The sequence below is a fragment of the Channa argus genome, chromosome 2 (assembly GCF_033026475.1).
Source record: "Channa argus isolate prfri chromosome 2, Channa argus male v1.0, whole genome shotgun sequence".
Taxonomy (NCBI): Eukaryota; Metazoa; Chordata; class Actinopteri; order Anabantiformes; family Channidae; genus Channa; species Channa argus.
Genome location: NC_090198.1, coordinates 14,679,962 through 14,693,860, shown reverse-complemented (window position 1 = coordinate 14,693,860; position 13,899 = coordinate 14,679,962). Strand labels below are relative to the sequence as shown.

Below are 13,899 nucleotides of genomic sequence, written 5' to 3'. Positions count from 1 at the left end.
CATGACACTTCATCACTGGATACACCTCACATGAACTGTAAGCCACATACCTTGGAAGACATCCATGTCCTGAAGATCCTCTGAGTTCAGGGATAACCATAGTCCTCTTGAGAAAGAAAAAATTTGTGCAGGAAGTCCAGTGGACAGGAGAGGAAGTTGCTCACAAACTCCCCTCGAAGCAGATTCCACAACAGAGTCCTTTTTGCTGTAGCTTTCTGTCTGCATCTGTGTAAAGGGATATTGTCATTTTGAGGTTTAAACGAAACTGGGAGAACTGTCGCTGCCAAGGCTCCGAGCCTGTCCACACAAACCCTGGCAGGGCGAGTCACTTCTCCAGCCATTAACTCTGATGACTCCTGTGCTTAACTCTCATTGTGGGTCTACAGCACAAGACTTTTCTTGGCTTGTTGTGTAAAACATACTTGTGTGGACGTCATAGAAATAATTCTAGCCCTGGTTTATTTGATGAGCGCTAAATGCTTTGTCTTATCAATGAGCTTTTTGTTTATATTACGTTTTGAAACAGTTACTAAAAGTATTTGTATCTGTCTTTAGATGGTTCCTTTTTTGGAGTCCAATTTTTACTGGCAGCATATAAAAGGGGTTATTATTATTAGTTTGCTCTCTTTGTGGAAGGTACTCAAACATTCTTAAGCTAATTGGTCAGAGGACGACTAAATTATTGCCATTTGCATGGCCTACAGTTTCTGTCTCTGAAATAAAAATCTGCCAAAACCAGCGTAAATTCTACATTAGTGCAAAGATTTTTTTTTACTTTATTGCATAACAGCAAAACGATTATCCCTACCCTTACTGTTACTGACAGATGAAACTTATAAAGTGCGAATGCATAGCCTGTCTTCTCTAGAAGCCCGCACAGGTTGAGTTAATGTATCATCCATTAGGCAGATATTGGTTCATCGGTGTGGAGAGGATTTGAGAGAAACGGTTTTTGGGAAATGATGAGAATGAAACCTTTTGACCTGCCAATTGGTGACCTGTGAGTGATTGTATTTGTGTGTGGGTGTTATACAATGTGTGTGTGTGTGTGTGGGGGGGGGGGGGGCTTTGAGGCGTGCCTAAAAACTTTAAGGTGTTTAAGGGGATCACCTGCCTTTGGGCATACAAAGTCTTTATAGGGCGTATTCTTTTTGGGAAAAAAGAAGAAAATGAAAGTCTAATTGTAATCACACGTCAGTCTGAATGGATTTTGAGTTAGTACTGTTTTTTCTGCTAATGTCTGTGCCGTTTCCTTTACTTGGGCTCTTATCCAGCCCGCAAAGCGACTCCGTCACCCCCTCCTCCATCTCCATATACTCCGCTTTATCACCGAGCGAGGAGCCAGAGGGTGAGCCTTTGAATTTCCTTAGAAAGTCTGGGAAATACGGACAGCCCGGGGGCATGTTCTCCACCACCGGCGACTGGTCTTCGTTATCCGTCTCCCTGTGGTAAAAGTAATTGAAGTTGGACACTATGACCGGCACCGGGAGCGCGATAGTTAACACGCCCGCAATCGCGCAGAGGGAGCCCACTATCTTCCCACCGACAGTGATGGGCTTCATGTCACCGTAGCCCACCGTGGTCATTGTCACCACGGCCCACCAGAAAGCGTCTGGGATGCTTGTGAACTGAGAGGTGGGCTCGTCCGCCTCGGCGAAGTACACCGCGCTGGAGAACAGGATGACACCTATGACCAGGAAGAAAATGAGGAGGGCCAGCTCCCTCATGCTGGCGCGCAGGGTATGACCCAAGATCTGCAGCCCCTTGGAGTGCCTGGACAGTTTAAAGATGCGAAACACCCTGACAAGGCGGATTATTCTCAGGATGGCAAAGCTCATCGCATGCTGCCCGTTGCCTTGGTGCTGCGCCAGGTCCGTGCCGAGAGTTATGAAATAAGGCAAAATGGATACAATGTCTATTGAGTTCATAATGTTTTTGAAGAAGGCGGTTTTGCTTGGACTTGCAAAGAAGCGGACTATAATCTCAAAGGAGAACCAAATGATGCAAACCGTTTCCACGATGAAAAACGGGTCGTTGAATGGAGTAAATCCGTGGTCGGGTTGAGTGGAGTTGTGTCGTGGCTGTAGATACTCTTTTTCATCCCTGAACTCCGGCAACGTCTCCAGGCAAAAAATGACAATGGAAATGACTATGACGAGGACGGACACAACCGCTATCCCCCTGGCAGGGCTGGAGCTCTCCGGATACTCGAAAAGCAGCCAAATTTGGCGCTTGAACTCGTCCTCTGGCAGAGGTTTTTCCTCCTCTTTGACAAAACCCTCATCCTCCCGAAACTTTAGTATCGCCTCCTCCCCCAGTTCATAAAACTTCACCTCCTCGGAGAAGATGTCAAACGGGACGTTCACTGGTCTTTTCAAGCGCCCTCCCGACTGATAGTAGTAAAGAATGGCGTCAAAACTTGGTCGGTTCCGATCGAAGAAGTATTCGTTCCTTAGTGGGTCGAAGTACCTGATTCGCTTGTCGGGGTCTCCCAGGAGAGTGTCCGGGAACTGAGTAAGAGTCTTGAGCTGAGTTTCAAACTTCAGACCCGACACGTTGATGACAACTCTCTCGCAGCAGCCGCACTCGCTGTAAACATTTTCGTATCCGGACTGGGGGCGCCTGTCAGTGATCGACACGGTCTCCTCTTCATCATCCATGTTACACAGAAAACTCGACCTCTTGCTTCCCCGGTCCCCCTCCTCCTCCTCCTCCTCTTCCTCCTCTTCGGCTCCCTCGGCCTCTTCCTCCTCTATCATGATGTCTTCCTCGGATCCGAGCAGCGCCAGCTCCGAGTGGCGCAGGTCCCCCCCGAGAGTCGCGCGGCTGCGTCTCCACCGTCCGACGCCGCGCTGCTTTTTGCGCTCTCTGAGAACTCTCTGTTGCTCGAGCTCCTGCTGGTGCTGTGTCGGCTGCAAGGAGGAGGTGGTGGTGGAGGAGGAGGAGGGGCGCGAGGCGGTACCGCTGCTGCTGATGTTGGTGTTCGTCGAAGAGGCGGCGCGAGACTGATGCTGTCGGTTGTTAAGGAGATGAGCGCTCGAGGAGGAGGTAAAGGAGGACCCCCCCACACCGCCACTGCCACCACCACCACCGCCACCGCCGCAGCCGCTGCCGCTGCTGCTGCCGCCTCCGCTTTCCGGACCGGTGCCACCTTCGGCGGCGGCTGACGCGGCCGCGGCTCTTGACTGGGCCACCTGGCGCTCCCTCTCACGCTCCCTCTCCCGTGCGCGAGCTTGGGCATATCCGTAAGGCAGGTGACTGTTGCACCCGCCGTCCGCACCCACCATGGCAAACTCCATTTTAAGTCAGTGAACGGCTCGGTCCGTGAGCGCTACAGTAACCGCCTCAGGGCGACGTGGATGTCGGCCAGTGAATAAAAAGTTGCACCGCTTAGCGCGCAGAGAGAGAAGATGAGGCATCAACCGGCTCAGACAATCAGTTGTGGATGTGAAAATGCCAGAAAATAAACACCTCGATTAGGTCCATGTTGAGCGCGGTGCATGTGGCTACTTACATTATAGGAGACACAACCTATCTTTCCGTTTAGGCACAGGCCTCCAGTGTTTTATGACATCATTACCGTAGCCAAACAGGGCCGGTGGCATAGCCTGTTACGCAGACGCTCTGTGGCAAACTTGCAGCGTCCTTTTATTCGTTCACCAAGTCAACAAGCTACACCAAAACAGTCATTCCTCCGTCTCTCCTGTGCCCATCAGGTGGTTAATTTCTCCATGACTACGGTTTGCGCCAAAATGCGTCTTTTGATCCTCCGCGGTCACTCATGGTTGCCATTTTAAGTGATGAGATTGGGAGAAAAAAACACAAAAAAAAAACCAAACAAACAAAAAAAACACAAACAATATCTGTGCTGTTATATTGTGGAGCTCCGGTGCATCTGAACGACTTTCTCCTTCTAACGCGCTGTAGATCTGCAAGAGAAAGAGAAGACAACAGAAAACAGCAATTGGCTTAGGGGAAAAATTATCTATTAATACCCATTGTTTTGACTAAGGTACACTGCATATTTTGCATTGAAACTTCGCTGTATTATTATTAGTATTAATTATAATATTATTATTGCGTGAACATAAAGGTAGGCTTTAGAAACGAATGCGTGGAAGACATTCGTGTTTAGAACAGACATTAGGCACGAAATATTCTGCTCATTAAGATCGCCTCCCTTCATTCTGACATTCATACTTACTGTGAAAAGGGGCCAAACCAAATCGCCTCAGCCTCCCTCACAAACAAATCTCCTGAATGAGGAGGAGGAGGTGTAGGTGGTGGTGGTGGCGGTAGGTGAGGATGCAGGTCTTCGCTTTTACCCAAATTCCCTACTTGATATCGGGAGGCAATATCAAACATCTTCCGTCGTATTCAGCCAGCAGACAATATCATCCACTATAGACGTCCGTGCTCTGACGCACTCCAAGGAGGACACTTTTGGGCTGCGTCTCGACGTCTTGTCTCAATTCAACAGGATCTATTGCCACTTCAGCCTCCGTTTCTGCTGCATCGCTCCTGGTGTAAAGCAGGTGTGCAAACAGCGAGTTGGCATCAATGACAGCCCCGCACCATCTCGGCGAAAATACGCGAGGGTGGGTAAAAGTTTACGTTCACACAGTCGATGGGAAATGGCCCCATGGGTTTGTCTGAGCGTCACACATCTGTCTGTCTGCCACTGTAGCCCTACCTATACTCCTGTATCCCTCCCATTGTGTGTGTGATGATGGAGAGCCTCGGTGAGAAAGTCGTTCATGTACTGCACTGCATGCAGGCGGTGCTCGGTCCTCCCCCAGTGGATGCAGTCGGTCACTGCGCACCGTGCTGCAGTCTCACACTCGAGCCTCCTCTGCCCTTCACCATCACCGTCGGGTGGCAACCGATGTCCTTATCCAAAAAAGTAACGTATTACTCTCCGTCACTTCTTAAAGTAACGAAGCTATTTACAAGTATTTCTTAATTGAGCGTAAAACGTCGTTGTGTCAGCTAATTCCTCAAAAACGTAAGTCTTTATTCTGTTTCACCTTTTGATTTTTTTTTCTAAAAAAATGTGTCTACACACATAGCATTTCTCTTTAGCAAACATGCCTCAAATCCACAACAAATCCGCCTGAATCTCCAGGTGAGGGTCCCAAATCAGAGCTTGCATTCAAAATGTATTAACTTACAGCACTGGAAATATTTTATCCAAAAATATGCTTTTGTCCTGAAAATGCTGCACAAATCTGACAAATTCTGCTACAGTAAACTGAGTAGGCTACATCTGGCTATTACACTTGTCCAGACAAAATAAAACATTTCAACCTGTCAACTTAATAAACTGGTATGATTCTTTTCACCATCTTGTAGAGCAAACAATTAATCAAGAAGAATAATTATCAATTAAATTTTTTGACATCCATCCAAACAGATTTTGCTTCTGCGTTTTACACAAACCTTAAGAGCCCTTGATATATCTGTAGCTTCTCTTGTAAGCAAACAGGAAATCTAAATATTATTAATGTCCTTTGTGACTCCCACCACTTTAATGATGTTAAAGTAAAGACAGCGCTTAAAGTGAACACCAATTATTTTAGAAGTTAATTTATTTATCGGTTCATTTTGCTCAGAACAGTTCAGTCAGTAGAAATCAGAAACATTGAGAATTTGTGTTGAGACCATGTCAAACTGGCAAGTAACGGGCTGCCAAAACACAACAAAATACAACATCATCTGAGTCCCATATGATATCAAAATGTACATATACATGTTCATATGAAAACTACAGAAAACTTTTATTGACTGGAGAATGAAGGACTAAATATTCTTTTTGCCAGAGTCGTAAACTGTCCCTCAGGGTTGTTGCAAAAAAGCCATAATGTTACTAATCTCAAAAAGTGTAGTTTTGGTTATGCTTCTCTCTTAAAGGTACAAATAAAGATCCCATAGCCCAAAACCAAAACATCAGAATGCAGGAATAAGATCAGCTGTCCCCAGAAGGTGTCAGGCAAAATGTAATACACATAGTATAAATACAGTTTCACTTACTTCTCTAATTTGGAATATTTTAGGTTAAACACCATCTAGGAAAATTTTGTATCTCCTCCTAAACTAATTGATGGGTGAAACCGCAGAACATTGTATACTTTTCCACTTCTTCAGCTTTCAAACGAGAGAGACATGAAGTAATCAAATTTTCAGACCAAGTTGTCAATTTGGAGACTGTAAGAAATGAATAAGTATAACAAATTACTGTGCTTAAGTATGAATTAGTTCAACTGAAGAATGCACTAATCTTGTGAGTAATGAGTATTCGAAATCACAGACAAGTCACAATATTGAGCATTATTGTATTTTTTAATTAATGTGGCTACATTAGTGCTTATATATATGCAGGTATATGCCACAGTTTAGTGGAAATAAAGATCAGGGCAGGACTGGCTGTGGCTCAATTGGGGGAGCAGCTGTCTACTAATCACAGGTTTAGTTTTGCAATTCCTGGTTTCTCCTGGTTGTATGTTGAAGTGTCCTTGGACAAAAAACAGAATTCCCAAGTGTATGCCTTGAATGTAGCAGCTGTCTGCAACAATGTCCACACGCTGCTCAATAAAGTGCATAAAAATCACCTGAGGATTATTCAGTAATATCACCACTGACTTTCAAAACAAGACATTTCAGCATCAGCCTGTCTATTGATCAAACAGCTTATTGCCACCACAGATTTATTTGGATCATTTTGCTCTCTGGGACAGTAAAGGGCTTATTGAAACCTCCCTGATTTAATTTGATTGTGCAGATAATTCGTTTTTCTGAAGGTACCAGAGGTCTGGTAGAGCCTTTCCTTCCAGTCCATTTGATTCCAACTATCCATTCAAATCAAAAATTCTAAATAGGACAAGAGCAGCCTGTTATTCCTGAACACAAAACTGATATGCCTCTAAGGAATCCCAATCATCCCCTAAGGTGCTGTTTAAATCTCTGGTTATAATATTCCTGTAGGGATATTTCTGGTTGCTTGTGCAGTGTCCTTACAAAATGTATTATACAACCAGTGTGCTTCTTTTTCATGAGAGGAAATCTGAAACAAAATGTGAAATCCAATGCAGTGGCTTATGCTTGTGGAAATAATCACTGCTGACAGTGCAAATATCTTTAAAGAGCCCGTCTTCACTCTTAAATTTGCCTGTGTGTCAATTTCAAAGACTTATCAGATATATTATAAGTGCTCTTTTGTCTGCACAACAGTATTCCCTACATGTTGTGCACATGTCTGCACAACATGTAGGCAATCGTCCACCCACCACACACATCATGAACGCTCACCTTCATTGAGGAGCCACCTCAATCAGCACCAGGGGGAGTTGTAATTAAAAAGAAGAGGTGATAGTGTGAGGATACAAAGCTTTCAGTGCAATTTGAACTGATGCCAGAGCCGCAACATACAGTTGTACTTTATTATTGTACACAGAAAACAGACCTGGCATAATACATTCAAAATTTTCATTTATTTGAAAGACAAACATTAATGTCATCTTCACCAGAATGTCTTATTTATTCAAAGTTCATCTATTTGTTCATCATTGCGGCAAAATCGTCTAATGTTAAAAAATCACAAACCTTGTAAAACCTAGCTTCCTTCTGTAATATAAATAAGTACATCTGGCAAAGGAAGAAGAAAATCCTTGTTTTTGTTCAGTCAGGAAAATTGTCTCCCTCAGGCTGATATTTTAGAGAACAAATTGCCTAATACTGCCGGCTACACTCTGCTTTCAGGTAGCTATTGTTATGAAATACTTACTTGTCAAACAGAAGTAACTGAATTTTGGTGATTGGTTAGTAGGCAGAGGCTCGCTCAGAAACTTTTTAAAGAAGATATCTCTGCACTTGAGTCACCAGAGGTTTAATCTACTTATTAGGAATGGTTTTGAAATAAAAAATAAAGGATAATAATGATTGATAAATGTTAAATACCGTATCTTTAAGTATTAAGTGCATGTAGAATTTAGATGTGTGGTCAAAATGAATATAATTATTTATCATTTGTTTTATGGTTTGAAAACCTCAAACGATCTAAAGTTGTTTGAAAAATGCTGTGAGTGTTGTGTGGGAATTTGTTTTTGGTAAATCGCACAAGCTGTGCAGATGCTGTATATATTAATATTATGGCAAATGTGGAGTGCAAATACCAAGTAATCAAACTGTGCCCCCCCCACCAAAACATATTGTTTGCAGACCTATTGCTGTTTAATTTCTCACCTTGTACAGTGCTCAAGTGTATTCCAGCACTGTGGTACATTACATCACTGCTGGGTGTGGATACAAAACAAAAAAGCACAAAAGTTGCTTTGTGAGCAGTACTCCAGTGAGTTGCAGACTTCCCAAGATATGGCGAATTTATTAAAACACAGTGTCCATTATTAACGCTTAAGAAAAACATGGGATATCTGGTTCTGTTATATCAGCTATATCCAATCCTATTTAATGTTACTATGTACAGCTCTTACTATGTTCTATTGTTTTGTGAAACAAACAAAACTCTTCAATGTGCAAAACTGAAGTTTAAATGACTTATTCTGTTAGTATATAACAATGGTTTTCTTCGAATAAATAATGTATACAATCTTGTAAAAAATAACTATGACTGATTATAGTAATGCATCATAGAAAGATGTTTTTATGTAGAAATGTCTCAAGTGATGTCTCATGTGGTTGTGCTGCGGCTATTCTCATGTATGACTTTCATATTTTATAAAATGCTGGCTATAGCCTGCATCACAACATGTGTAGTATGTTAATTGTGTTCTGAACTGAAAGATATTTAACGGACCACATTACGCTAATAAACCAGAGAACAGAGAAAGTGGAGAATCATCAGCATTCAATACACATACACACAATTAACCACCTACTATGACACAGAAACATCCCGCTCCGTCACCAACCAAAAGTCTAGTCCTTGGCAGTGCTGCAGAGGCGTTTGTTTATACATTATGGTAAAAAATGTGAGTGTGGGGTGATGCATTGTGTTTGCAGTCTTTATGAGAGTTTTTTTACATGTGACACAATGATTTTAAAGCCTTATACCTGTCACCTCTTACAGTAGCAGATGGAGTGGCAGAGGACGGAGCAAGGTGTGACTGAGTGGGTTTGTGGGCGTTGTCATAACAATGTGCTTCGGTTGTTTATGAGAAAGTGAGAGGACTTTAACTCAATACCTCAAAACCAGTGATCCATGATTCGAATCTATGTCAGCAGATGCTGTTTTATATGTGGCTTCATATAAAGCTTGTTTAAGGGTTTTACACCCAAAGGGGATGTTTATATACCAGCACTTAAAGTTATGAAGCAGAAAATTATTCTGGGAACTAAAACTGCCAGCTCATCCATCATTTCCAAATTGATTCCCAGCCGAAATTAATGTGACATTACTGGGCAGACCTACTCACGTTTGGGCTGTGTGAAAGACAAATAAGATGCTCACTGGGAAATCTTTTGCTTACTCGAATGCTTCTGGTTTCCTTTAGCTTACAGCAGCATCAACTGGCTATTTTAGGACCATAATATTGACATGAACTTGAAAGTCTTAATTGCTCCTTCCAGATTGACTGTAAATGGTGTTTATGTAATTGGACAAAGGAGAGTACAGAATTAATCAACCCTGACTGGTGTTAATTATTGGCAAAATGCATGCTAACAGTGATGTGTTTCAGATGACACTTCCCAAAGGAAGTAGCGCCTTAGAGGACAGAGGTGACACTCTGAAAAAGTCCTTGCAGCCTTGTTAGTCAGGTATGGCAGTTCAGCAGGAACCTGAGTCCCTGGTGGCTGCAAGGGCAGACGGAGGAGCAGTTGGATATTCTCCAGTCACTGCAGACTGTACAGCTCGTAGTGCAGTAAAACTTTTTACTGAATGCAGTAGAATCCAGAATTACTGAAAAAGTGATTTGAAAACTCCAAACAGTGACTCATGGATTTTTACTAAGTAACATTTTGAGGTGCTTGTACTTGACTTGATCACTTTATGTTACTTTATTCTTCTGCAGCACTACATGTGTCTATTGGTCTCTCATTTTTGTGGTTACATATATTCACACTGTGTTACACAGATTCATGTTTTGCAAACACATTTGACACATCATTTCAAATACTGTATGGGTTTGAACTAACTGTAAGTGTACAGTGAAATAGCTGCATCTTGACAAGACATAACAGTGAAAATCATTAGTGATCACATTGTACTAATAGAGTGTTATACATTCCGAAAGACTTTATTCTACATAATACGTTGACTTGTTATAATTAGCATTTGTTTTGCTGGATTTACTTCACTTTAAGCAGCGTAATAGATTATTTGTTCAGTGTGAAATTGTTGCGCTTCATACTGCTCCATCAGAAACTGCTGTATATTTATAATTCACACAGCTTTAGAGAGTCAATAAGGCTTCCTGCAGTTTTAGATGTTGATGTTTCGGTTTTCGGATCATGCACAGAATAATATTTAAGGCCACTGTGGCCAACTTTTTTGAATGTGATATCCCCTAATCTTAGGATCAAGAAAGCTACCCAGACTATCAATCAGATAAATGTGCTGGAAGGAACACATCATTTTTACATAATTCCATTGATTGTGCATTGATAAACTTAATTTTATAAAGTGACAGAAATAGGAAAAGTCCCAAAAACTGAAGAAGATGAAGATGGAGAACGACAAATTACCTACTGGTGCTTGTGTCAGTGTTTTCATCTTACTGTGGGGGTAAATTTACTTTAATACTCCTGAGCTCTACCTAAGCCTTCCACTCATGTAATCTGAACAAGATTTCTGAAGATACTGACTCGCTTCTTCTCATGAGTAGGAGGAAAGGCCTTGAGCCACAGGCCATCCGTGAACTGTTGATGGAAAGAGACAAGGATCTGCTTTTATGTCTAAACAGGTAGGACAAATAGCATAAAGTCAAGGTTGAATAGATTAAAAGGATTTATGAGCAGCACTATTTATTTAACAGAGAGGATAGACCCACATTGAAAGCCTGCACAGATGTTTCGGGACTAACAGAAGAAACTTGTTGAGGTACAACTGAGGTTCAAGCTACAACAGAGCTCCACAGGTATGCTTTCTCTTAAAAACGTATTTTATACCTATTATTTCCTCTTATAGAAACTCAACTTTACTAAACCAGTTGCAGTTCTACCTGTACAAAATTCAGTAAATATCACATTAGTTTTATTAAAACAATGTAGTCAGGTGTAGTGATAATGTTTTTTTTTGCTTTATTATTTTTGTCCTTTCGGCTTATCCCGTGAGTTCAGGGTCGCCACAGCGGATCATTGTCCACATGCTGATTTGGCACAGTTTTTACACTGGATGCCCTTCCTGATGCAACCCTCCCCAATTTCTGCCAGGCTTGGGCCAGCACTGCACAGTTGGGAAGGAGAATGGGCTGTTAGGGGTTCAGTGTCTTGCCCAGAGGCCCTTCGACATATAGCCGGGACTGGTTAGGTGTAATGATAATGTAAACTTAAAAAAAAAAAAACATTTTTAAATGTGATTTTTAACACAAATTCTATTTACCTCAGTATTGTATTAAGCAGGAGGTAGAAAAATCAGAAAGAATGTGTTTTTTAGCGACAAAGTCAGAACCTCAGTTGGAGGATACATGTCATTTAAGTGAACTAAACCATTGCATTGTGGTCTAAGGTCTACAAGGTGAATAAAAATATGTATATATAAAATATGTAAACAACTTAATATTAGGCACTCCAAAAAAATAACCATTATACAGTTATACATTTCATTATATACATGTAGTATATACAGCACATACAGGCTACTACTAGTGCTGTGATACTGCAGTAGTTTTAAACCTTTTACCCCAACCCTAACCATTATCACCAACAAGGCCCTGACTGAGTTAATGCAGAACCATAGTGGGGCGAAGTTATACTGTCACACTTAAATCCACATTGACTTGACGGACTTTATGTCATAATTTATTGTGTCTGATCCCCCCTTGTGGCAGGTGTCTGCGCTGCACCCGACAGAGGATGCAGCTGGTTGTCATGGCAGCAGTGCTGGCACTGACAGGGGCGGGGCAGGGCTGCAGCTTCGGCTGTCATCCAACCAACATCAGCATCCCCGTAGACAGCTGTGGCATCACTGAGTACATCTACACCACCATATGTGCAGGACAGTGCTACCATGAGGTTCGAAGTTCACTGCCTCTAACCCTATGCCAACTGATCATGCTCCTGTATCTAAAGTTATCACACAGTTATTATAGCGTTTGGGGACAGGAGTGTTTTTGCATTCATTGATTTCCCCTCAACTTGTATTGATATATCCTTCATCACAAAAGTTGTACACTGCAATCAGATAATATAATTATGAGATAATTATGGTGAGTCCAAAACCAAGATAAAAAAACAGGTCAACACAAATTTCAAGCTCTTACGTGTTTATATATGTATTTATGTTAACATACTGTAGATCACTGACTATGATTTTTGGAAGCTTCATTTTTGCTTCTCTCAGCCCAGCAGAGCAGAAGATGCAGGCCTAAGGCTGTTCTGAGTAAACACGATTCTTAAGTTAAATTGAGACTGTTTAAATTGTGCATGTTTCACATGTAAAAGATAACTCCGTATAGATGCTCTTTGAAACAGGCCCCATATATTTGTATTATGTCAGATATTAGCTCATGTAGTTATTTAAAAAGAATAAGAATGCACTGTGTGTACTGACACCAGCATCACATTTTCTCACACTGCCCCCTGTTTATTACAACATTAACGTTGATGAGTAAATACATGAACTGTCTTATAATCAACGTGAATCAACGTGAATCTCTCAATGGAAAAGGTGACAACGTGAATTGCAATAATCTGTACAAAAGTGCAAAAATCAATTATTGATTTTTCCATTCACCCATTTGTACTATAGAGGTGAAGAGTACAGGCACAAGTCACCTGTGAAATGCATGTTATTGAAATAATCATGGTTTGCAGGTATCTGGTGATTTGTATTTAAAGCTTGAAATGCTTTACTGTCAGAGATGATTGTGCTTTAACTTCTTGATGTAAGAAACTCATTTGTGTTTGTCTGTTCTCTGTCTGTGTTGACGACAGGATCCCATCTACATTGGCCACCATGACTGGACTGAACAGAAGATCTGTAATGGGGACTGGTCTTATGAGGTTAAACACATTCATGGATGTCCATTGTCTGTCACCTACCCCGTGGCCAGAAACTGCGAGTGCACTGCATGCAATGCAGGAAACACATACTGTGGGCGCTTTCCTGGAGATTTACCCAGCTGTATGACGCTTTAAAGATCATCCATCTTTTGTGTTCTTTTCCTTGTGGTTCTGAATAAACAGATATCACTTATGTTTTCGGGGTTTTGTGTTTTGTTCTCTTAAAGTCATGCCATTTAAGAACACACTAAAGGTTGGTATTAGCTCATTTACAGCTGCTCTGTCCTGTAGTTGTTACCACCTCAACAATCAGTCAGCACATAGGACACGTCAGTGCCGAAGACACTGATGTAGCAGTGAGATAGCAGAGTGACCTTAAAGTCATTAAGGACGACTGAAAAATTAAGTGTCCCCCTGACTGTTTTGTACTTCTGTCTGGCCCGGGTTACTGACCTCTAAAATTCAGCAATACTGTTAATCAAGTTTTCATGCTGAGAAGCGAAGGTCATCCTATAGGGGAAAAATAAATAAATAAAACATTGCTTGCTGATTTTTTGACGGGTGGAAATGAAAATATAGAGTCTGCAGTAAATCCAAAAGCCATCTCTCTGCAGTAGCTTAGGAGGCACGATTGTCATTGTTTTGTCAAGTCGTTGTTTTGGGTAGAACAAGTGGCCCGATGGTAATGCTAAGGACAAATATTGCATGTTATGGAGGTTATAC

At 41.8% G+C, this 13,899-nt stretch overlaps 2 protein-coding genes across 2 annotated transcripts in view; one reads left to right on the top strand and one right to left on the bottom strand.

Moving 5' to 3' along the window:
* The window catches only part of kcna4 (potassium voltage-gated channel, shaker-related subfamily, member 4), a 38,916-nt gene extending 35,478 nt beyond the window's left edge, over positions 1–3,438 (bottom strand). Inside the window, exon 1 of the mRNA XM_067495697.1 lies at positions 51–3,438. Within this exon, the coding sequence (XP_067351798.1) occupies positions 1,188–3,299 (2,112 nt within the window). The 5' untranslated portion in view covers positions 3,300–3,438 and the 3' untranslated portion in view covers positions 51–1,187. The remainder of the gene's footprint in view (positions 1–50) is intronic.
* Positions 3,439–10,988: 7,550 nt separating this feature from the next.
* On the top strand, positions 10,989–13,369 carry LOC137117831 (gonadotropin subunit beta-1-like). The gene is made up of 3 exons (XM_067495698.1): positions 10,989–11,090; positions 12,003–12,186; positions 13,108–13,369. Exons 2-3 carry the CDS (start codon positions 12,028–12,030, stop codon positions 13,309–13,311), a joined length of 363 nt encoding a protein of 120 aa, XP_067351799.1. The 5' UTR covers positions 10,989–11,090; positions 12,003–12,027; the 3' UTR covers positions 13,312–13,369.
* Positions 13,370–13,899: the final 530 nt, after the last annotated feature.

Excerpts from the sequence above, each read along its gene's own strand:
- LOC137117831 (XM_067495698.1), top strand. The coding sequence starts at position 12,028 with ATGCAGCTGGTTGTCATGGCAGCAGTGCTGGCACTGACAGGGGCGGGG. Across the intron at positions 12,187-13,107 it reads CAGGACAGTGCTACCATGAG|GATCCCATCTACATTGGCCA; the intron begins GTTCGAAGTTCA and ends TGTTGACGACAG.